Source organism: Ascidiella aspersa, chromosome 1 (genome assembly GCF_963924565.1).
Source record: "Ascidiella aspersa chromosome 1, kaAscAspe10.2, whole genome shotgun sequence".
NCBI classification, from domain to species: domain Eukaryota; kingdom Metazoa; phylum Chordata; class Ascidiacea; order Phlebobranchia; family Ascidiidae; genus Ascidiella; species Ascidiella aspersa.
In genome coordinates, this window is record NC_139447.1 from 16,676,058 (window position 1) to 16,701,490 (window position 25,433).

At 32.6% G+C, this 25,433-nt stretch overlaps 1 protein-coding gene across 1 annotated transcript in view; it reads right to left on the bottom strand.

Moving 5' to 3' along the window:
* LOC146168086 (CUB and sushi domain-containing protein 1-like) overlaps positions 1-25,433 on the bottom strand; it is a 71,482-nt gene that overhangs the window by 31,682 nt on the left and 14,367 nt on the right. Inside the window, exons 8-36 of the mRNA XM_083386207.1 lie at positions 22,476-22,532; positions 22,287-22,400; positions 22,036-22,221; positions 21,746-21,928; positions 21,324-21,506; positions 21,041-21,217; positions 20,784-20,960; positions 19,630-19,812; positions 19,245-19,427; positions 18,847-19,029; positions 18,463-18,645; positions 18,065-18,247; positions 17,681-17,863; positions 17,282-17,464; positions 16,898-17,080; positions 16,499-16,681; positions 16,046-16,228; positions 10,911-11,093; positions 10,449-10,631; positions 9,908-10,090; positions 9,606-9,794; positions 9,099-9,281; positions 8,836-9,024; positions 8,413-8,595; positions 6,258-6,440; positions 5,161-5,343; positions 4,876-5,058; positions 2,684-2,866; positions 22-204 (exon numbers count right to left, since the gene is read on the bottom strand). Of these exons, the coding sequence (XP_083242333.1) occupies positions 22-204; positions 2,684-2,866; positions 4,876-5,058; positions 5,161-5,343; positions 6,258-6,440; positions 8,413-8,595; positions 8,836-9,024; positions 9,099-9,281; positions 9,606-9,794; positions 9,908-10,090; positions 10,449-10,631; positions 10,911-11,093; positions 16,046-16,228; positions 16,499-16,681; positions 16,898-17,080; positions 17,282-17,464; positions 17,681-17,863; positions 18,065-18,247; positions 18,463-18,645; positions 18,847-19,029; positions 19,245-19,427; positions 19,630-19,812; positions 20,784-20,960; positions 21,041-21,217; positions 21,324-21,506; positions 21,746-21,928; positions 22,036-22,221; positions 22,287-22,400; positions 22,476-22,532 (5,115 nt within the window). The remainder of the gene's footprint in view (positions 1-21; positions 205-2,683; positions 2,867-4,875; positions 5,059-5,160; positions 5,344-6,257; positions 6,441-8,412; positions 8,596-8,835; positions 9,025-9,098; positions 9,282-9,605; positions 9,795-9,907; positions 10,091-10,448; positions 10,632-10,910; positions 11,094-16,045; positions 16,229-16,498; positions 16,682-16,897; positions 17,081-17,281; positions 17,465-17,680; positions 17,864-18,064; positions 18,248-18,462; positions 18,646-18,846; positions 19,030-19,244; positions 19,428-19,629; positions 19,813-20,783; positions 20,961-21,040; positions 21,218-21,323; positions 21,507-21,745; positions 21,929-22,035; positions 22,222-22,286; positions 22,401-22,475; positions 22,533-25,433) is intronic.

A 25,433-nucleotide genomic window follows, 5' to 3' on the forward strand; every position in this document is an offset into this window, starting at 1 on the left:
TTCAAAACATGTCTTTGTTACCTTTGGAACAACTAGCAGAAAGCGTAGTAAATGTTCCATCATTTTGACAAGTTACTGTACTAGTTCCATCCAATTTGTAGCCATCATTACATGAATATGTCAACATAGCATTAATATCATATTGTAATGGGTCATTTACAGGTGAATAAACTCCATTGGAAATAACAGTAGGGTTGGAACAAACTGAAACACAAAAGGTTAAAAAATAAATATAGAAAACAATTACCAAGTGCAATAATGTATCTTACAGTGCTTGTCTACCTTTTTTGCCTGATGGCCTTTTTTATTAGTTTGACTGAAACCTGTGGACCCCTAATGAAACCAGTCAACTGTAGAGGTGAATCTGGGTTTTTTGTTAGAGAGGGGCCATGAAAATACCAACAGGTGAAGTTACAAATTTACGTCATAGCAAGTAATTAGGTAAGAACCCTTAGGAAGCTTTTAATTGTCGGTCAAACTTGTGCTAAATGTTTAATTGAGTGCAAGCCTAAAGTTTGCCTGTAAAGTGCTTAATATAATGTCGTTTATCAAGATGATTCTGCCAAATTAAAACAGTTGTTTTGGGCCAAAATTATTAACCCAACAGTTGTATGGCTGCACAAATGAACAGCTGTATGACTAAACTTGAACTTTTATATATTCACTGTGCCAAAAACAAGAAATTAAATGAAGCCGAGCAGTTCGCCGTAAGTCTTCCACACACTAACCAAATCAATAGATAAATTAAAGATATTCTTCGAAGCCAGGCTAGAAAACAACTTGCCTGCAGTAAGGTTAAAAGTCACGTACTCATAACCTCAACTGAGCAGTTTTTATATTTATTATTGAAATAAAAAAAAAACATTTAAAAAAGAGTGTATATAGATTGAGTATGTAAAACATTGTCAGAGAATAATATTGTATGTATGGTTTTTGGCTTAAAAAAAATCAAAACTTGCTCAAAAACACTGCAAAGCAAATAAGATTGTTGGTTAAGTAACAGGGTTGATATTTTGCACTCGCCCATTTGCTAATGCGAGTGAAATCCTCTCAGGGAGGAAGTCCAAGACAAGTCATCGGCAAAATAGTTTAACTATAAGTAAAGTCATTTTCACCAAATAGCAAGTCAAGTCACTTTCTGATACCATGTTCTTTGCTTTGCAAGGCAAACAAAAAGAATGAAACATAAGCCAGGGGAACTATTATTTATCTAAAAGGTCAGTTGTATGCCAAAATTTTCTTTAATGCTAGAGCTTATAATATCCTGCAGCATAATTTTTAATTGCATTAAATTTGGCTTTTTTGCAATCCAAGACAAGCATGTGGGCACAGTAACATCTAAGTTACGTTCACAATTTGAACCTGAACAGTAGGTGTGAACATAATGATTCTCCAATATAATTACAGTGTATTGCATATTATTATGTATTAAAAGACTAATGATTCTCCAATATAATTACAGTGTATTGCATATTATTATGTATTAAAAGACATAAATCAACAAAAGTCACTGATCATTAGGGCTAATGTGCTGTAGAACAGGGATGGCCAACCTGTCACAAACCTAGTGTAGCTCTTCTCTATGTTGTTTCTTATGTGTCAAGAGGAACACCTCACACATGAGTGTAAATAAATATCACCACATTTTACTCAAACACTTACCTTGGCTCAGCTATATTTATTGTAAACACTGCACATTAAAAATATTGAGTAGGCTACATTAAAGCTAATTGTTTTTCACCATGAAGGTTTGTTAAAAAAGGCCATCAGGCTGTAATAACCAATATAATGACTTTGATTGTACAACAAAAAGTAAAAGAATGTAAATTTTAAGCCTGCAATCAATAAAGCAAACAAAATCCACACTTACAGACCCCTAAACTCTGCAAATAGATTGAACGTAAAGAGCTGCACTGAACGCAATGCCAGCGCCGGACCACCCATGTTAGGGTGTCCTGATGTGCAAACGGGGCATTATAATGAACCACAAGGTTTCTTTAAGCAAAAATTAATGCAGGTGGTTTTGAAAGCTCAATGAAAAAGCCAGTATAAGATCTACCCGCAGACAATTAGTGATGTTACTAAAATCATGAATTTTAGCACTGTAATGTAGCTTGTTCACTAAATTTGCCAAACCTAATTGAGATGCGAACTTAAATGGATGTAAGTTTAGCTTGCATGTTAATGAAATTCATTTTTACTATTTTTTTTTTTTTTTTTTTTAAATCACAACAATAAATGGCAACATTTTGTATTTATGATTGTTCGGTATCAATGGTATTTAAACAAAACCATAACATTTCATGTGATCTTTAGCAAACAACAATATTGCAAATATTTGTTACACTCTTATGTTGGCGTTGCAGATTGTATATACAAATATGTCATCTGTTTTGTGTCCATTTAGTGTTCATGTAGTTGCACATATTTTTATGCCTTGAACAACTCTAAACAAACACAATCTTTCACAACACAACCGGTCCACCTTTCAAATAGGGGTTTGTGGTAACCATTCATTTTTTAAATAAAGAATAAAATATTTTTACATATTTGTTAATTGTGTTTTATATATTAACTAAATTGCAAATAGTTTCTTAAACTGTTTTAATTATAAAGAATACTTATTGAAAGATTAAATTTCATTAAACTTCAGCCAAAAATATAAATCTGAATATTTGATTACCTTGCACACAAACAGCAGAAAGTATTGTGAATGTCCCATCACTTTGACAAGTTACTGTACTAATGCCATCCAATCTATATCCATTTTTACATGAATATGTGAGAATAGCATCAATGTCATATTGTAAAGGATTAGTAACTGGTAAATAAACTCCATTCGAAAGATCAGCAGGCTCTGTACAAACTGCATATAAAAAAACAAAAGCTTCGCATTTAAAATAAAAGTAAGAATGAAAGTGGTGATCATGCTTTATGTACATAAAAACACATAAATTGTTAAAAAAAAATTGGGGAACTATAGACTCATAAAAAGATAAATATTTAACATGTATGAAAATTTGAGGTTTTCAACCTATACCTTTGCTGCTTGCCTTGCTTAGGAATGTTTAGTACAGTAGTTCTAACCTTCTGGAAGAAATTTACAGGGCGGTCCCCTGACAACTGTTTAGATCAGGATTGGGCAATTTTTTTTACTGCAGGCCGGACCAGGTCGAAAATAGGATCGCAAAAACATGCAATATGATGTCATACTATAACGCTTGAAAACAAGTAGGCTAAAAGTCTGTTATTATGTGAGAGTTGTGCGTAAATGTACAAGTCAATTTGAAAAACAGGAGACAAGGGATCGCTCAAAGCTTGGAAAATCAGCTATTTGGTAGAATTTAAACTTTAGTTGAGATTTAAAGGGTGACATGATGCATTGAGCACAGATAAAATAATCCATTCCTTGATATGTTGGATTTTAGCAAGTTGTAGGAGCGTTAACCCAACAGCTCAAAGTTAAAATATGTGAAAAATTTGCACTAAAAAAATAACAATGATTTTTTTTGCTTTTTGAGACTTTAAGTTGCCGATGTGTTTTTTGTGATGTAATGGAATTATTGCAAAGATGGTATGAATCGGGAGAAACGAAAACATGGCATTAACTAAATTAGGTTGACAAAATATTAATTGGTAAGAGGTTTGAAAACGGCTGTTATACTAAGGGTCGTTCATATATTAAATACGGAATCCTTGCTATCAATTAACAAATTAAGTTTGACAAATTTTCGTTTGAAAAAGTGTCACAGTGCAGAAGGCAACATTTGTCTGCAAAGATGCAAAAAACATGTAGAACTTACGAAAAAGACAAAAACAGTTAGCGGGAAATGTAAAATCAGTTTCTGTTTTAGTTTTTAAAACAGGAAAAAAATGGAATTTGGTGGGGACATAGATCAGTCCCTGGAAAGAGAGTATATATATATATGTTTTAATCCAATATGTAGAAAGTTGCCCTGGTTTGTATTTTAAGAAAGATGCGATGCGAGCCAGATAAATTGCTTGGCAGAATGGAGCAGGCAGTATTCCGTCCAGGTCTGGTTTACATGATTCACGGCCCAGTATAAAACGAAAGGCAATCAACCAAACAAAAAGGTCATTTTTAAACAAAAAATTATCCACAAAATAAGGCCGGTCATTTTGCTTAGTAACTACAGTACAGTTTTTGAATTAAATTGACCTCTAAAACAATCTTTAACTGAGAATACACATTTTTTAAATCCTGTAAATCAGAAAAATACCAAGAAATATATTTCTAAGAATAGAAATGTGACAATTTGTCACCTCAAGGATATTTTCGTAGACATGACAGTTATTTTTATTAAGGAATACGGAACCCTACAATTATATAAATATGAACCTCACAGTAATGCAAACTTAAAATATAGCTGAAATTCAATTGCAAGTAGAAATATTATAAAGGATCAGAAGAGCCTATTTGTGGCATTCAACAAAAATAACACTTCTTTTATTTATAGTCTTATTTTTCCCCAATTAAACTTGAAATATTCCAAACAAATTATTGTCACTTTTATTGTTTCTTTATTATCTTTGACACTCGCTTTTGAGCTCGAAGCTGTGTGGGAGATTAAACCACCATTTTGGCTATCCTTTATTCCCGTATGTTATGTCCAACACGTATAGGTGCATAAAAAGCACATGCAAAAATACATTTTTTATTTTTTTAAGAGCATCACTGACTCGCAGTCACAATAAAACTGCTTCATAAACCCTTATGGGACCCCAGGTTGAGCACAATTGATTTATTGTGACAAAAAAACAATATTATATTAGGGTATATTTATTACAAAATATTTACATGAGTTCAAATCACTAAATTAGCATTTACTACAAACCAATCTATCTCTAAATTACCTTTTTTGCAAGTGGCGGAAAAGGTTGAAAACTGACCATTACTTAAACAAGTTACTGTACTTAGACCATCCAACTTGTAACCAACATCACAAGAATAAGTTAGTATGTCATTAATGTTGTATTGTAAAGGATTATTTATTGGCGAATAAATCCCATTAGAAAGATTAGGAGGTTGAGTACAAACTGAAACATAACAATAAAAAAGCTTATTGAATAAAACTTCCATCATTCTAAATTACTTCTACAAAAAAGTATACACATTACATGCATAACTAAAGGACTCACCTTGCAAACAAACAGCAGAAAGAGTAGAAAATTGGCCATTACTTTGGCATATTGCCGTATTTAAACCATCTAATTTATATCCTGTATTACAAGAATATGTAAGAACATCATGAACATTATATTGCAATGGATCATTAACAGGTGAATAAATTCCATTAGGAAGATCAGAAGGCTGAGTGCAATCTGTGCAAAAACAACTATTTAGAAACTCTGTAAAACACATTTACAACAACTTATTTCAACAAGGAATAAAACATTTGTATGTATATATTAAAGCAAAGCAAAAATAGCCTTATTAAGTAGCCTAAATAAAAAATACCACTTTTAAAAATACTCTTGTAATTGTAAGCGATTTAGAAAAAAAGTTTCTAAACTGAAAAAACAGTTTTAGAAATAGAATTTTATTTTGGTCTGATAAACTTCTTGCTTCATACTTTTTTTCTAAATTTTTCTTCTATATAAATATACATGTGTAAACTTTGTTGGGCAAGGTACGTGGGACAAACAAAGAACTCGTTTTCAACTAGATGAAGGGGTCATAGAGCAACATGGAAAACATTGAACTAGAAGGAAAAGAACAACAAAGCGGCTCTTTTACGGCACTATGCTGTTAAACACATCTATAAATTTGAATACAAAACCTGCAATTTTGGAATGTTTTGAAATTGAATTTTTGGAACAGCCGCCAATGAGTCAATTGGAATTTAGCGAAACAAAATGGTTAAAAATACCTAATGTCACAAAAAAAAATGCAAAAAATGATTTTACCTTGCATAAGATAGCCCATTTTACACAATATATGCCATAAGAACTTCTCTTTTTTTCCCTTTCCATTGCGACTTGTTCTTATTGAATATAAGTCAGCTTTCCTTTATAGGAACTGACGTTGCCAGTATAGGCGAAATATATATTCCTTTGTAAAATATCTGTTCCTGGTTTTACTCAGGTTTTCAAACTTTAAGTTTTATTGTTTGTAATTATGAGTGTATTCATGTCTCAGGCATAAAACTAAACCAGACACAGTCACATATTTAGGCTCTGCGGACTGCAGGTTGCACACCCCTTAACTAATCAACAAAAAATAACATTAACAATACCTTTAGCACACGTTGCAGAAAGAGTGCTAAATTTTCCATCACTTTGGCAAGTTACTGTATTTGTGCCATCCAAATTATATCCATCATTGCATGAATATGTCAGCACATCATTAATATTGTATTGTAAAGGATCCTTTACAGGCAAGTAAAATCCATTAATAATATCAGTAGGCTGAAGACATACTATAAAAAATATTAAAAAATGGTTACCCGGTAGCATTTAATAAGCAAATCTCCTTAACCTATTTGGTAAAGTTCATTAATGCAGGCCTGATTATATGTTACCAATGTAATATTGCTTTTTTACAAGTTGTGATCATATCAGACCGCTATGTTTACCCAAAATACCTGGAATTAAAAATATATATGGAAGTTGAAAGTATAATTTTCTTAGTAAAACGTGCATGCACAGTGAACAAAGCATCAAATATCTACAACCAAATAATGAATCAATCTTCAGACTCAAGTGATATATTTAGTTATATGGGCTGAAAATTTATTTTCCCGACATATCCTGTTTTTGCCATTATTCTTTTTTGGTTTCCTATGGTATGTATCAGACCAATTTTCAGTCGGAGCTTTATAGAAAAAGTATACATCGCAAAACAATCAAATTTTCAGACATGAGCATGTGGTCGGCAAACTGTGGGCCGCAGAGCCATTTTAAGTTGCCCGCGAGTTACTTTTGAAAAGCTTAGTGTTATCATGTAGTTGTGGGCCACGTGATAGTCGTACCGTCGTTCGACGTACATTCATTGCACCTTATTTTAAAAGTTGGCGTGGCATGGGATTTTGAAATTGGCTCAGCTTGAAAAGGCCCACATGCCAAATATGGTCCTGGGAGCCTGTCGAACTATATTTTTTGTCAACTTAAACTGTATGTGAGTGAAATCTTGTTGCAGTGTACACCTCTCTGCTCGCCCCTGTTTTGAAACGCAGCAAGCAAAATACTTGGTTTAAACTTGGCGTAGTAGGCACATAAAAGAGTTTTGCAGATTGTTCACTTTTGTTTTTTTATTACTTATTTTTTTAAATGCGAAATCTGGTGGTAAAGTAGACCTTTCTGTTAGCTCCTGAAACAGATTTAAACTCTGTTTTACAAGTGATTGCACGGACCAAGGCATGAAAAATGCATTTACAGAGTAGTTTGCTAAAGTATAGTAAACAATAGGCATAAAGCCATTTTAAGAGAATGAATATATATTTGCTCTTTAAACATGTTAGCTGGCCCAAATTTAATAACATGGCTGTACTCATTATCCTCTCGTAATTGAATTTTTTATCACGGTAATAGATGAGGGGCAAGGCCATGTAATAAAGTTTCACCCATCATAGAACCCAGGGAAGCATTGCTAGAAGCATTATTTATATGTCATTCATGAACTATGTTGCCAGATTAGACCATGAGTCAAAAAAGTTCGAAAGTGCTCGAAAGTTTTTTTAAAGGTACAGCTTTTAGGCGTCAAGTGCCATGTGTCTGGGAATGGGATTTTGATTTAAACCGGCAAAAATAAAAATAAATAATATTTTAATTGCAAAATGATTCTAAAATTAATTTTGCATATTCTTCACCAAACTAATGTATAAGAAATTAATCGGCCAATTTCTGTTTTTGCTTGCAGAAACAAGTTATGGCATGTATACAACAAACAACATATACACAACAAACCAAAGTGAAATTAATAATATTTATAAGTAACCATGGTAAGTAACACTATTTATAACAACCAGCTAACACAAAATAAACACTAGGCCCTGAAAATACAACAACTGCACCAACATCTAGTTTACTATGTTTTGTAATAAAATAACTATAAATAATTAATTATTCTCAAAATAAAAACATTCTTTTTTCCTAAAACATATCGTAAAAACACTTGCAACAAAACCAAGAAGTCGTTGCCTTCAGTGGCATGGTTACATTCCAAGACAAATAGCATCATAACAAACAGAACAATACCTTCTGTAACACTAGAGCCTGCAAACTATCTTTATTGTTTTACAAGCTATTTTTTATATTTATTCTGCTTATATATGGCAACTTAAATTTAACTAGATGGCATTGATGGCAGTAAACACAAAAAAACATAACAGCAGTGAAATCAAGCAAATTACTTCACATAAACATAAATTTCCACACCTATAACTAAAATACCTTGTTTGCAATTTGCTGTAAGATCACTAAATTTGCCATCAATTCCACAAGTAATTGTATTTCCACCTTCCAATGAAAAGCCATCATCACATGTATAAGTCACAACTTCATCAATTTCATAAACTGATGGATCTCGAACTGGGGAAAATCGACCATTGTCAAGTGCAACAGGATTAGAACATACTGGAAATAAAAAAAATGTTATTATTCAACCTGCAGTAATAAATGAGTTTTTAAAACGATTAAAATAAAATTATCTAAAAAAAATAACCCAGGTATAATTTGTTTTGAGATTCTGCTTCTGTAAAGTTTTTAGCTTAAAGAATGAACTACAGGACTGTTGTTAAAAAATATTTATTGTTTAAAACAGCAAATTAAAAAAATATTATTCATTTATAGATCAAAAGCAATAAAAATGATTACCAAGAACACAAATTGCCATCGTATTTGTGAATTCTCCAGTATCTTGACAAGTAACAGTTTCTGTACCATCTAGCCTGTATCCATCATTACAAGTGTATATAACAACATCATTTACACTATATACAGGTGGATCTTTCACAGGTGAAAAGTTTGCATTTATCAATGCACTTGGTTCCGGACAGGATATAACTAAAATTTATAAACATAATAATAATTTATTAACAAACAGAAGACATTAAAAAAAAGACAAAAATAATGGTTACCTTGTTTGCATCTTGCTACAAGAACACTAAACTGGCCATCAATTCCACAAGTTACTGTACTTTCACCTTCTAGTGTAAAGCCATCATTGCATGTGTAAGTCACAACCTCATTAATTTCATAAACTGATGGATCTCGAACTGGGGCATATCGACCATCATCAAGTGCAACAGGATTAGAACAAACTGGACAAAAATAAAAAGTTATTAAACAATCTACAACAATAAACCAGTTTTAAATAAAAGTAAAACAATTAATTTATCTTAAGAATATAACCTAATATTACTTTGTTTATTGTCATTGTTTTATAAAGTTTTCGTCATACAAAACATACAGCATTATTATTATAAATACTCGACAAAGCCTTACAAGCTTAGTTTCGTAAGTTGAACAATGTCAATCCAATATCATTAGAAATTTGAAAAAATGATTTTTGTTTAGTGTCTTCTAATTCAGCAAATTGCTAAAATATTTTTTACATCTAATTCAATAGCAATAAAAATGATTACCAAGAACACAAATTGCCATAAAACTTGTGAATTCTCCAGTATCTTGACAAGTAACAGTTTCTGTACCATCTAGCCTGTATCCATCATTACAAGTGTATGTAACAACATCATTTACACTATATACAGGTGGATCTTTCACAGGTGAAAAGTTTGCATTTCTTAATCCACTTGGTTCCGGACAGGATATTACTAAAATATATCAGCAATAAATACAGTACAACATTGTTTTTGTTTTAATATAACACAGAAATATATAAAAAGCAAACATACACAGACAAAAATAACAATTCCTTCAAAATTACCTGGTTTACAAACAGCTGTGAAATCACTGAATCTGCCATCACTTTCACAAATTACTTTATTCCCACCTTCCAATGAATAGCCATCATTACATGTGTAAGTTACAACCTCATCAATATTAAAAATTGATGGATCTCTTACAGGTCTTAATTCTCCATTGTTCAGGAGTGGGGGGTTAGAACACACTGAAAAATATTTCATATTAATAATATTAAACGTTTAAATATGCAAACGTTTAGCAGTTTCGACCCTTTCAATAAAGGATGAAAGACTTTTTTAAATATTTTTCAAATTAAGAGATTTTTTTTTATTTTAGCTGTCTATTTTCCCAAAACGCTTTATAATGCTAATGTTAGCATTTAACCAGGGAATGGGTAAAAACTACAACCAGCAGGCTGGAGCATTCCTGCAGAGTAAATTTTACAATGAACAGTTGAAATATTGTTGGATGAATTTCAAACTAGATTTTGATAAAAACGAAACAGAACAACAACTTATTAAGGCTTACTAAAGTTTTTTGCAACAAACATTTTCTAAATTCACCTTGTTTGCAATTTGCAGTAAGATCACTAAATTTGCCATCAATTCCACAAGTCACTGTATTTCCACCTTCTAGTGTAAAGCCATCATTGCATGTGTAAGTTACAACCTCATTATTTTCATAAACTGGTGGATCTCGTACCGGTGTAAATTGTCCATTGTTGAGGAGTAGGGGATTTAAACAAACTGTAGGTAGTTTTGCAAAAGATTAAGTCACAACAAAGTTAATGTATTATTAGATCAAAAAACATAAAAAAAGAGTGCAAGACTATTTCTTGATTAACTTCAGCTGCCAATTCCTAGATAAATACAATTATTAAAACGTAAAGCAATACAATTTTTTTTAATATTAATCAAACAATATAAAATACATTATTTTGGGTTCCTAAATAATAATGAAAAAGTTGAATATTTTTCATACAAGGGTTTATTTATTTTATTTATAAATTATAGCATCTAACTTACCTTGTTTGCAATTTGCTGTAAGTTCACTAAACTGGCCATCATTTCCACAAGTTACTGTATTTCCACCTTCTAGTGTAAAGCCATCATTACATGTGTAAGTTACAACCTCATTACTTTCATAAAGTGATGGATCTCGCACTGGTGTAAATTGACCATTGTTGAGGAGTGATGGATTTGAACAAACTTAAAATAAAATAAGCATTGCAAAGATTAAACCAAAACAAGTTAAATATATTATTAGAATAACAAATATAAAATGAGTTACATGGCACTTTCACAACATCCAAAAATGCATTCTTTATTGTAAACTCTAACCTCCCGTACATATTATATACCAAGAAAAAAAAGGTAAAAAATATCATGTTTTTTATGTTAAAGCGTTCGCAGCTTAACTGCAGTAGAATAAAATCATAGAAACAATGCCCCATAATAATATTTAAAGGCCGGTCCATGACAAAATTTCAGTATTAAACCGGTCCGCAATGCTAAAAGGCCCAGCACTAGAGCACAGCAATGTGAACTAGACAGGGTGTGCGGTTTTTGTATATTTTGCTAAGGGGTTATAGCGCGGTTCTACTATATTATACCAGGGGGGTATAGCGCAGTTCCACTATACTTTACCAGGGTGTTATTCCTTAGTTATTCTATATTCTTTAAACGGGTCTTATTTGTCAGTGTCCATATACTCCCAATGTTGTGCTTCCAGTTTCGGTGCTTTAGCAGGCAAAAGCGGATTTGGCCCGAAGTTGGTTGTGTTATAGGTTGGACATGGTGCACTTTTACAAGATAGATTGCCAGTGGTCTTAATATAAATTTTGCTGCGAAGCAAACCTATAACTTGTCTTTATAATTAATAAATATTTGTCAATTTTTTCTTGCACCCCTATACGCCTCTAATTGGGGACAAAAGTCAATATTGTGACGTAATCGATTTAGTTCTTTACAGCTATCTACACCAATCAAAACCTTTAATACAGAATTTGTTCATATCGCTTGCTTTATTCTGGCCGCGAGCGGCTGGCTCCCTGCTGTGCTTATTTTGTCCAGCGCGTGCAACATTCATCGTGCAAAGTGTCTCGTCTCAGTGAAACTAAGCGCGTGCGACTTGCCTTTTAGAAAGAGGCTTCTCTTAGTAAATTAACTTATTGCTTTTACAAAACAACATATTTTACCGACGCAATTTTAAATGAAAAATCTGCCAGGCACTGTACACCACTCTGTTTGCAATTTTTATTCCATAAAAAAATCACTTTAATTTCTATATTTTTGGTTAAATATTTTCCCACATGGGTTAATTATTTTGAGTTGAAGGTCAAAATTTTGCTGTGAAGCAACCTATAATTTGTCTTTATAATTGAAAACTGTATTACAATGTTTTCTTTAGTTTTTTAGACACCTCTAAACACAAAAACGGCCGAATTTTAATTTTGCCCCCCTAAAATACTCCCCTTTTTTCAAGAGGTAAAATGTTTATTTTAACATCAGCTTTAAATGGTTCTCTAACATTTGTGAAATTTTCAGATTTTTATGTCATTTCCTTCTAGTGTAAATACATCATTGAAATTTCCTAAAGGGTTGTGCATTTTGACCCACCGGATAAACAGTTCAGGGGTAAGGTTTAAAATTTTGTTACTTAGCATTGTATATGTCATGTATTCATCATCCATAAATATATCAGATTTTTTTTACATTTTTTTATCTCTGAAAAGTGCCTAAAACCAAAATTAACAAAAAATGACAGTTTTTCCCCCCTAAAATCCACCCCTTAGAACCTAGGCAAATTTTTTTTATATTAGAAACAACTTTGGGAGGGTATTTAACAGTTGTGAAAATTTCATGTTCCAACTATGTTTTTTTCCTTGTCAAAAGTGAGCCACATTAAAATTGACTGAAAAAAAATAATAATAAACAACTAGACAGGGTGTGCGGTTTTTGTATATTTTGCTAGGGGGTTATAGCGCGGTTCTACTATATTATACCAGGGGGGGTATAGCGCAGTTCCACTATACTTTACCAGGGTGTTATTCCTTGGTTATTCTATATTCTTTCAACGGGTCTTATTTGTCAGTGTCCATATACTCCCAATGTTGTGCTTCCAGTTTCGGTGCTTTAGCAGGCAAAAGCGGATGTGGCCCGAAGTTGCGTGTTATAGGTTGGGCATGGTGCACTTTTACAAGATTGATAGCCAGTGGTCTTAATATAAATTTGGCTGCGAAGCAAACCTATAACTTGTCTTTATAATTGAAAAATATTTGACAATTTTGTCTTGCACCCCTATACGCCTCTAATTGGGGACAAAAATCAATAGTGTGATGTGTTCGATTTAGTTCTTTACAGCTATCTACTCTAATCTAGCGGCAGAAAACCTTCAATACAGAATTTGTTCATATCGCTTGCCTTATTCTGGCCGCGAAGCGGCTGGCTCCCTGTGGTGCTTTTTTTGTCCAGCGCGTGCAACATCCATTGAGCAAAGTGTCTCGTCTTAGTGAAACTAAGCGCGTGCGACTTGTCTTTTAGAAAGAGGCTTCTCTTAGTGAATTAACGTATTGCTCTTACAAAACAACATATTTTACCGCCGCAAGTTTAAATAAAAAATCTGCCAGGCAGTGTACACCACTTTGTTTGCAATTTTTTTTCCATCAAAAAATCACTTTAATTTCTATATTTTTGGTTAATTATTTTCCCCCATGGGTTAATTATTTTGAGTTGAAGGTCAAAATTTTGCTGTGAAGCAACCTATAATTTGTCTTTATAATTGAAAACTATTTAACAATGTTTTCTTTAGTTTTTTAGACACCTCTAAACACAAAAATGGCCGAATTTTAATTTTGCCCCCCTAAAATACTCCCCTATTTTCAAGAGGTAAAATGTTTATTTCAACATCAGCTTTAAATGGTTCTCTAACATTTGTGAAATTTTCAGATTTTTATGTCATTTCCTTCTAGTGTAAATATATCATTGAAATTTCCTAAAGTGTTGTGCATTTTGACCCCCCGGATAAACAGTTCAGGGCTAATGTTTAAAATTTTGTTACTTAGCATTGTATATGTCATGTATCCATCATCCATAAATATATCAGATTTTTTTTACATTTTTTCATCTCTGAAAAGTGCCGAAAACCAAAATTACCAAAAAATGACAGTTTTACCCCCCTAAAAACCACCCCTTAGAACCTAGGCAATTTTTTTTATATTAGAAACAACTTTGGGAGGGTATTTAACAGTTGTGAAAATTTCAAGTTCCAACTATGTTTTTTTCCTTGTCAAAACTGAGCCATAAAAAATTGACTGAAAAAAAAAAATAAAATAAACTAGACAGGGTGTGCGGTTTTTGTATATTTTTCCAGGGGGTATAGCGCGGTTCTACTCTATTATATCAGGGGGTATGGTGCGGTTCTACTATATTATACCAGGGGGGTACAGCGCAGTTCTACTATATTTTACCAGGGTGTCATTCCTTAGTTATTCTACATTCTTTCAACGGGTCTTATTTGTCAGTGTCCATATACTCCCAATGTTGTGCTTCCAGTTTCGGTGCTTTAGCAGGCAAAAGCGGATGTGGCCCGAAGTTGCGTGGTATAGGTTGGACATGGTGCACTTTTACAAGATTGATTGCTAGTGGTCTTAATGTAAATTTGGCTGCGAAGCAAACCTATAACTTGTCTTTATAATTAAAAAATATTTGACAATTTTTTCTTGCACCCCTGTACGCCTCTCATTGGGGACAAAAGTCAATAGTGTGACGTAATCGATTTAGTTCTTTACAGCTGCATACTCTAACCTAGCGGCAGAAAACCTTCAATGCAGAATTTGTTCATATCGCTTGCTTTATTCTGGCCGCGAAGCGTCTGGCTGCCTACTGTGCTTTTTTTGTCCAGCGCGTGCAACATTCATTGTGCGAAGTGGCTTGTCTCAGTGAAACTAAGCACGTGCGACTTGCCTTTTAAAAAGAGGCTTCTCTTAGTAAATTAACTTATTGCTTTTACAAAACAACATATTTTACCGCCGCAGATTGAAATGAAAAATTGTGGAGGCAATGTACACCACTCTGTTTCCAGTTTTTATTCTATGAATGAAATCACTTTAATTTCTATATTTTTGTTTAGTTATTTTCCCTCATAGGTTAATTATTTTAAATTGAAGTTCAAAATTGGCCTGATGAGCAATCTATAATTTGTCTTTATAATTGAAAACTATTTAACAATGTTTTCTTTAATTTTTTAGACACCTCTAAACACAAAAACGGCCGAATTTTAATTTTACCCCCCTAAATTACTCCCCTTTTTTTCAAGAGGTAAAATGTTTATTTTAACATCAGCTTTAAATGGTTCTCTAACATTTGTGAAATTTTTAGATGTTTATGTCATTTCCTTCTAGTGTAAATATATCATTGAAATTTCCTAAAGTGTTGTGCATTTTGACCCCCCGGATGAAAAGTTCAGGGGTAAGGTTTAAAATTTGTTACTTAGCAATGTATATGTCATGTATCCATCATCCATAAATATATCAGATTTTTTTTACATTTTTTTATCTCTGAAAAGTGCTTAAAACCAAAATTAGTAAAAAATGACAGTTTTTCCCCCCTAAAAACCTCCCCTTAGATCTTGTGCACAAAAATTTTATATTAGAAACAACTTTGGGAGGGTATTTACCAGTTGTGAAAATTTCATGTTCCAACTATGTTTTTTTCCTTGTCAAAAGTGAACAACAAAAAAATTGACTGAAAAAAATAAAAATAAAAATATTTCGGATAAAAACAACATGTGTCCAAAAAAAAATTTTTTTTTTTTCGGGCCACATAATAAATAAATAAATAAATAATTCGGACAAAAACAACATGTGTCCAAAAAAAATTTTTTTTTTCGGGCCACATAATAATTCAGACAAAAACAACATGTGTCCAAAAAAAAATTTTTTTTTTTCGGGTCACATAAATAGTGCAACATTTTTATGATTGCAGGACACTACCACATTTTAGATGTTTATACTATTATTTAACATTAGAAATACGACATAATGGTAGTGATCAAACAATATAAAATACACTATTTCATGTGTTTTAAATTAGTCACAAACAACAGTTAAATGAAGTAGTTTATTGATTTCTTGTGAAATATATATTGCATTTAAATTTACCTTGTTTGCAATTTGCTGTAAGTTCACTAAATTTGCCATCACTCTCACAAGTTACTGTATTTCCACCATCTAGGGCAAAGCCACTATTGCATGTGTAAGTCACAACCTCATTAATTTCATAAACTGGTGGATCTCGTACAGGTGCAAATTGTCCATTGTTAAGGAGGAGGGGATTTGAACAAACTGTAGGTAGTTTTGCAAAAAATTAAATCAAAACAAAGGTAATCTATTATTAAGTTGATAAATACGAACAGAGTCCAAAACTACCTAACGATTAACTTCAACTGCCAATCCCTAGATAACATACTAAGATAAAACACTTATGGAAATAAAATTTGATAATATTAAGCAAACAATATACAATTTCTATATAAAAAAAGCACAAACAAAAGTTGAATATTCTTCATACTAGGGTTTATTTATTTTGTTTATAAAATATGGCATTTAGTTCACCTTGTTTGCAATTTGCAGTAAGTTCACTAAACTTGCCATCAACTCCACAAGTTACTGTATTTCCACCTTCTAGTATAAAGCCATCATTGCATGTGTAAGTCACAACTTCTTCAATTTCATAAACTGATGGATCTCGTACAGGTGTAAATTGTCCATTGTCAAGCTCAACAGGATTAGAACAAACTGTAAAAAAGTTAACCTATATATAATAAATGTGGTACATGCTCTAGGATGCACAATATTCTGCATTATTAAAACCACTGTGTTTTATGCAAATATAAATTGTTTGCACTCATTGTATGTATACTAAAACACTTGTGTTACAAACATAAATTCTTGCCCAACAGCAGTAACAATGCCTTTAGAAAGCATTGGCAAATAAAATAAACAAATGTTCACCTTGTTTGCAATTTGCTGTAAAATCACTAAATTTGCCATCACTCTCACAAGTGATTGTGTTTCCACCATATAGGGTAAAGCCATCATTACATGTATAAGTCACAACCTCATCAATATTAAAAATTGGTGGATTCCTTACAGGTGTTAACTGTCCATTGTTGAGGAGTGGGGGATTCAAACAAACTGTAAATAAAATTAGCATTGTAAAGATTAAACCACAACAAGTACATATATTTATTAGATTAACAAATATAAAAATAGTGCAACATTTTTCTATGATAGCAGAACACTGCCACATTTCAGATGTTAATGTTATTATTAAACATTAGAAATACAACTTTTTGGTATTGAACAAATTCTGGTAAAATATGGCATTTAGTTCACCTTGTTTGCAATTTGCAGTAAGTTCATTAAACTTGCCATCAACTCCACAAGTTACTGTATTTCCACCTTCTAGTATAAAGCCATCATTGCATGTGTAAGTCACAACTTCTTCAATTTCATAAACTGATGGATCTCGTACAGGTGTAAATTGTCCATTGTCAAGCTCAACAGGATTAGAACAAACTGTAAAAAAGTTAACCTATATATAATAAATGCGGTACATGCTCTAGGATGCACAATATTCTGCATTATTAAAACCACTGTGTTTTATGCAAATATAAATTGTTTGCACTCATTGTATGTATACTAAAACACTTGTGTTACAAACATAAATTCTTGCCCAACAGCAGTAACAATGCCTTTAGAAAGCATTGGCAAATAAAATAAACAAATGTTCACCTTGTTTGCAATTTGCTGTAAAATCACTAAATTTGCCATCACTCTCACAAGTGATTGTGTTTCCACCATATAGGGTAAAGCCATCATTACATGTATAAGTCACAACCTCATCAATATTAAAAATTGGTGGATTCCTTACAGGTGTTAACTGTCCATTGTTGAGGAGTGGGGGATTCAAACAAACTGTAAATAAAATTAGCATTGTAAAGATTAAACCACAACAAGTACATATATTTATTAGATTAACAAATATAAAAATAGTAGAACATTTTTCTATGATAGCAGAACACTGCCACATTTCAGATGTTAATGTTATTATTAAACATTAGAAATACAACTTTTTGGTATTGAACAAATTCTGGTAAAATATGGCATTTAGTTCACCTTGTTTGCAATTTGCAGTAAGTTCATTAAACTTGCCATCAACTCCACAAGTTACTGTATTTCCACCTTCTAGTATAAAGCCATCATTGCATGTGTAAGTCACAACTTCTTCAATTTCATAAACTGATGGATCTCGTACAGGTGTAAATTGTCCATTGTCAAGCTCAACAGGATTAGAACAAACTGTAAAAAAGATAACCCATATACAATAAATGCGGTACATTCTCTAAGATGCACAATATTCTGCAGTATTAAAACCACTGTGTTTTATGAAAATATAAATTGTTTGCACTCATTGTATGTATAGTAAAACACTGTGTTACAAACATAAATTCTTGCCCAACAGCAGTAACAATGCCTTTAGAAAGCAATGGCAAATAAAATAAACAAAAGTTCACCTTGTTTGCAATTTGCTGTAAAATCACTAAATTTGCCATCACTCTCACAAGTGATTGTGTTTCCACCATATAGGGTAAAGCCATCATTACATGTATAAGTCACAACCTCATCAATATTAAAAATTGGTGGATTCCTTACAGGTGTTAACTGTCCATTGTTGAGGAGTGGGGGATTCAAACAAACTGTAAATAAAATTAGCATTGTAAAGATTAAACCACAACAAGTACATATATTTATTAGATTAACAAATATAAAAATAGTAGAACATTTTTCTATGATAGCAGAACACTGCCACATTTCAGATGTTAATGTTATTATTAAACATTAGAAATACAACTTTTTGGTATTGAACAAATTCTGGTAAAATATGGCATTTAGTTCACCTTGTTTGCAATTTGCAGTAAGTTCATTAAACTTGCCATCAACTCCACAAGTTACTGTATTTCCACCTTCTAGTATAAAGCCATCATTGCATGTGTAAGTCACAACTTCTTCAATTTCATAAACTGATGGATCTCGTACAGGTGTAAATTGTCCATTGTCAAGCTCAACAGGATTAGAACAAACTGTAAAAAAGATAACCCATATACAATAAATGCGGTACATTCTCTAAGATGCACAATATTCTGCAGTATTAAAACCACTGTGTTTTATGAAAATATAAATTGTTTGCACTCATTGTATGTATAGTAAAACACTGTGTTACAAACATAAATTCTTGCCCAACAGCAGTAACAATGCCTTTAGAAAGCAATGGCAAATAAAATAAACAAAAGTTCACCTTGTTTGCAATTTGCTGTAAAATCACTAAATTTGCCATCACTCTCACAAGTGATTGTGTTTCCACCATATAGGGTAAAGCCATCATTACATGTATAAGTCACAACCTCATCAATATTAAAAATTGGTGGATTCCTTACAGGTGTTAACTGTCCATTGTTGAGGAGTGGGGGATTCAAACAAACTGTAAATAAAATAAGCATTGCAAAGATTAAACCACAACAAGTAGATATATTTATTAGATTCACAAATATAAAAATAGTGCAACATTTTTCTATGATAGCAGGACACTGCCACATTTCAGATGTTAATGTTATTATTAAACATTAGAAATACAACTTTTTGGTATTGAACAAATTCTGGTAAAATATTGCATTTAAATTTACCTTGTTTGCAATTTGCAGTAAGATCACCAAATTTGCCATTACTTTCACAAATTATTGTATTTCCACCTTCTAGTGCAAAGCCATCATTGCATGTGTAAGTAACAACCTCATTAATTTCATAAACTGATGGATCTCGTACAGGTGTAAATTGTCCATTCTCAAGTCTCACAGGATTAGAACAAACTGTGAAAATTCATTGCCCATATTAAATAAAGTATTTTTTCTCATTGTGTAAAATATGCTCTGTTGACAAAACTGTTGCCACGACGTTGGCTGTTGATAAATACCTTATAAAGGGATTTCACATACTTAGCATTAAAATAGGTAGTTGCCCTGAAGAAAAAGAACTAAAAGGCTAGTTCTAAATTTTGATTTGACATTTCATTCTCCGACTCATCACAAAAATGTGCTTACATTAGCATATTTTCTTAATTATGTTCAATAGGTAATATAAATCGCATGTATTTAATACACAATCAGCCCTAAGATAAACATACAATGGACAATGTCCTGACTAGCATACTGCAACAGAAAGTTTACTGACCCCAAGGCACAAGCTGCAATGCTGTAGATTGCAATGTATGTTTTGAAACAAACCATTGCTATTAAATAGTAGTATACAATGTTTACATAGTCTGACGAAAGGACTGAAGATAATTCATCGACTATGGTCAAACTTGCACAGAATAAAAAAAATAGGTATTCTTTTTTGGAAGGAAAAAAAAAGTAATATTTTTTAAGACATTTTAGTTAGATTAGCACAAATCTATGAAATAAGCAAGGAATGGGAACCCGTTTACAATGCTAATGGAAAGATATGGCTAATTATAAATTTATAATCAATTTGCATTTTAACTGTAACAATATGTCCACAAGCAAACTTGTACAACTATATGATTCAAAGGATTACAGCAAAATGTAATTAATTCTAATTCTAAATCCAATTTGTGAATGGCTCATGTACTGCAATTCTAGTTAATTTAATGTAGGTTTTATCAAAAATGCTATTTTGCCAATCGATACTTTAGTCTTTTGGTTGAAGTTTTAATCTGAATTTATAAAGCTTAATTAAATCTAGTTGTCAAAGTCTGCCCCTGAGCTTTCTGTTACCTGCTGTGAACAAAATATATATTATAATAAAAGTAAATAGATACCCTTATTGCATGTTGCTCTGAGTTTGGTAAAACGTCCACTAGAAAGACATCTCACTCTATCTTCTCCTTCCAATATATATCCTTCATTGCAATCATATTGCACAAAATCGTTTACTTGAAAATACTCTTGTTCAGATAGGACAAATCCATTATTAAGAGAAGGGGGGTTGAAGCAGACTGTATAGAAGATATAAAAAACATAAGCTGCTTAATGAACAGAAGTTACTCAATTTTTTTTAAATATTTGTTATACTTACCTCTGACACACTTTGCCCTTAAGGATTGAAACTGTCTATTTTTTTTGCATCTGATTGTCGAATCGCCTTCTAACACATAACCACTTTTACAAACATATGAAACAACATCATTTACAACATATGATTTGGAAATAGATTCCACGTTTCCATGCTTCAAACGAGGTGGTTGGCCACAAACTAATAAAGCAAGTTTTGAATAAAAATTGCAAGAAAAAATTACAGTAATTATTACATTTTGTAGTACTCTTCCCCCTAATAAAAACATTACAAGTAATTGCTTAACCTCCAGAGCACGATGCTTGAAGACTAGAAAATTCTCCATTTTTTTCACACACCACATTGCTTATTCCGTTTAACTGAAATTCATCATTACAAGTATATACAAGTGTTTGGCCAACTTCATAGATAGAAGAAGGTGCAACAGGAGAAAATGTGCCATCAGGTAAAGTAGGTGGTGTTTTGCAAACTAGTAAAATGGAAATAAGCATAATTTAAACTGGTTGAAATCCAATTTAAAATGGATTGCATTATAACAATAACTAAATAATAACCATTAAACCTACAACAAAAAATAACCTAAAAATGTGTTTTAATTATTATTGATACTTTTCTATAGTTAATCATTATTTAGATTTAAAAACATATTTGTGATAAGTAATAAAGGCAATACGTGTTATCAAAGCGAACAGCACTTAAAACACAAACCTATTCTGCATGTGGCAGAAATTGGCGAAAACAATCCGTTTTCTTGACAGATTGATGTTGTTGCAGCATCAAGAATGTAGGGATCATTACATGTATATGAAACAACTTCATTAATCGAATAAAGGGCTGGAACCTTGTTGGGATAATATTGACCATTTTCTAAGTTTGGTGGGTCAGCACACTCTAGATAATAAGAAATCATAAAATCAATCCGGTGTATAATTAATGTCAATATTGACATTAGCGCAAAACAGTAATATTGTATCAAAATTATTACAAACATAAAATACCAATAAGGGAACAGATTGGTGCAGTTGTACTCCATTGTCCAGTAAATAAACATGTGTTCATATCAGAGCCTTCCAAAGTATATCCAAAGTTACAAAAATAGTTTATAGTAACAGACACATCATAGAAAGGTGTAGATTGTTTTGGAGAGAAATATCCATTATTTGGAACTGGGGGTGATATGCATGCTAAAAACAAAAGTTAGTCAACCATAGGCAACTTTTATATTTTTATTTTATGTTAATAATTTCACGTTTTTCACAGCTTGGTCCACCATTTGGAAATGGGCATGTGCAACTATATCCATTAATTAGATCTGTACACATTCCACCGTTTAAACATGGATTAGGGATACACTCATTGATTTCTGTAAAAACAAAAATATTATTCCAAAATATCTGGTAAACTGAGTCAAATATTTATTTTCCAACAAATTTATTACCATCGCATCTTGGTGGATTAATAAAGCCTGGTGGACATTCTCCTCGAAGCTTTAAAACTGTGGAAAAAGTATAATTTAAAAACAAATATTTAACTAGACGGGGGTGCGGTTGTTGTATATTTTGTCAGGGGGTATATTTTCAGGGCTTAGTGTTTATTTTCAATTTTTACTTTATTTTGATTTTTTTTTTTAAACGCAGCAGGCGGTCAGTCGCTTCGTCACATCACAAGCTGGACGAAGCAAGCGAATATGAACGAATTATGTATGAAAGTTTTTCTGCTTCTAGATGGCAGTCGTTAGCTACAAAGAGCTAAAACGCAATATTTCAGCATTTTGCCCCCCAAGCAAAGGCCCCTGGGGGTGCAGCCTCATAAACTTCTACAAAGCACCTACATACACCTCTACGCCATGTCTGAAAATTTAAAGGTTCTACGATGTCTACTTTTTCTATAAAGCTTCGGACAAAAATCGCCATAGGAAACCAAAAAAGAACTAGACGAGGGTGCGGTTGTTGTATATTTTGTCAGGGGGTATATTTTTAGGGCTTAGTGTTTATTTTCAATTTTTACTTTATTTTTTTTTTTTTTTTTATTTTATTTATTTTTTTTTTTAATATTTTGTATTGTGTACTTTATATTATATATTTTGTTTTTTATTTTCCTTAACTTGTTTCTGCAAGCAAAAACAGATATGGGCCGAAAACTTCCCACTTAAAATATGCCTTTGATGCGAAAGGGGTTCAAATATGGCGTAGAATTTGGGGAATGATCGAAACATATATTTGATAAATAGAATTTACGTAGATAATGCGTATGGTCATTTTATTAAATTTTGACCAGCTTACATGTTTGAAAAGCAAATATTATTATTCTCTTAAAGACTAAAAATGGTTTAACGCCTATGGTTTGCTATACTTTTGCAAACTTTTACTCGGTAATTTTTTACCATGGCTTGGGCCGAGCAATCACTGTTAAAACAGGGTTTAAATCTGTAGTTTTAAACAACATGAAACACACTATTATGTTCTCAATACGCAAACTATTGAATCGAAAGTTTTGCTAGATGTTTAGGCCTGATGTTGGTAGTATGCTGGTTGGAGCAAGATGCACGACAGGTGTTAACAGAGAGGCGTAGACTGCCTTAAGATTTCGCATTTGAACTTGCGGCGGTAAATACACCCTATTGATACTTAATTATTAGGCGAAGATTATCGCGAAGTAATTGGTCGCCCGAAAAAAAGCTAACGCCGCATTGAAAGCAAGCATTATAAATGAGTCGCCGATATTCTGCTTTGAACATCTCTACTCGCAATGCTTCCCTCCGTTAATTGTACGGTGGGTGAAACTTTATTCACGGCCTTACCTCTTTGTGTATTACCGCGACAATACGATGAAATACGATTTGGAGAATATTGGAAAAATCGTATTTGGAGAATATTTGCTATTTGCACCTGCATAGTATGTTACTCCAATCCAACATATCAACACACAATTTTAAGTTGTGTAGGCCTGGTGTTGATATGTTGGATTAGAGTTGCCACCAGATTTCGCATTTAAATTTGCGGCGGTAAAATAAGTTGTTTCTTAACAGCATTAAGTAATTTTACTAAAGAGAAGCCTCGTTTTAAAATGCAAGTCGCACGAGCCCAGTTTAGGAAGTGCCACTTCGCACAATGAAAGTCTCACGCTCGGGACAATAAAGCCCAGCAGGCGGTAAGTCGCTTCGTCACTTCACAAGCTGGACAAAGCAAGCGAATATGAACGAATTCTGTATGAAAGTTTTTCTGCTGCTAGATGGCAGTCGTTAGCTACAAAGTGCTAAAACGCAATATTTAAGGTTTTTGCCCCCCAAGCAAAGGCCCCTGGGGGTGCAGCCTCATAAACTTTTACAAAGCACCTACATACCACTCTTCGCCATGTCTGAAAATTTGAAGGTTCTACGATGTCTACTTTTTCTATAAAGCTTCGGACAAAAATCGGTCTGAAACATACCATAGGAAACCAAAAAAGAACTAGACGGGGGTGCGGTTGTTGTATATTTTGTCAGGGGGTATATTTTCAGGGCTTAGTGTTTATTTTCAATTTTTACTTTATTTTATTTTTTTTATTTTTTTTTATTTTTTTTTTTTTTATATTTTGTATTGTGTACTTTATATTATATATTTTGTTTTTCATTTTCCTTAACTTGTTTCTGCAAGCAAAAACAGATATGGGCCGAAAACTTCCCCACTTAACTTATGCCTTTGATGCGAAAGGGGTTCAAAGATGGCGTAGATTTTGGGGAATGATCGAAACATATATTTGATAAATAGAATTTACTTAGATAATGCGTATGGTCATTTTATTACATTTTGACCAGCTTTCGTGTTTGAAAAGCAAATATTATTATTCTCTTAAAGACTAAAAATGGTTTAACGCCTATGGTTTGCTATACTTTTGCAAACTTTTACTCGGTAATTTTTTACCATGGCTTGGTCCGAGCAATCACTGTTAAAACAGGCTTTAAATCTGTAGTTTTAAACAATATGAAAAACAATATTATGTTCTCAATACGCAAACTATTAAATCGAAAGTTTTGCTAGATGTTTAGGCCTGATGTTGGTAGTATGCTGGTTGGAGCAAGATGCACGACAGGTGCTAACAGAGAGGCGTAGACTGCCTTAAGATTTCGCATTTAAACTTGTGGCGGTAAATACACCCTATTGACACTTAATTATTAGGCGAAGATTATCGCAAAGTAATTGGTCGCCCGAAAAAAAACTAACGCCGCATTGAAAGCAAGCTTTATAAATGATTCGCCGATATTCTGCTTTGAACATCTCTACTCGCAATGCTTCCCTCCGTTAATTGTACGGTGGGTGAAACTTTATTCACGGCCTTACCTCGCGACAATACGATGAAATACGATTTGGAGAATATTGGAAAAATCGTATTTGGAGAATATTTGCTATTTGCACCT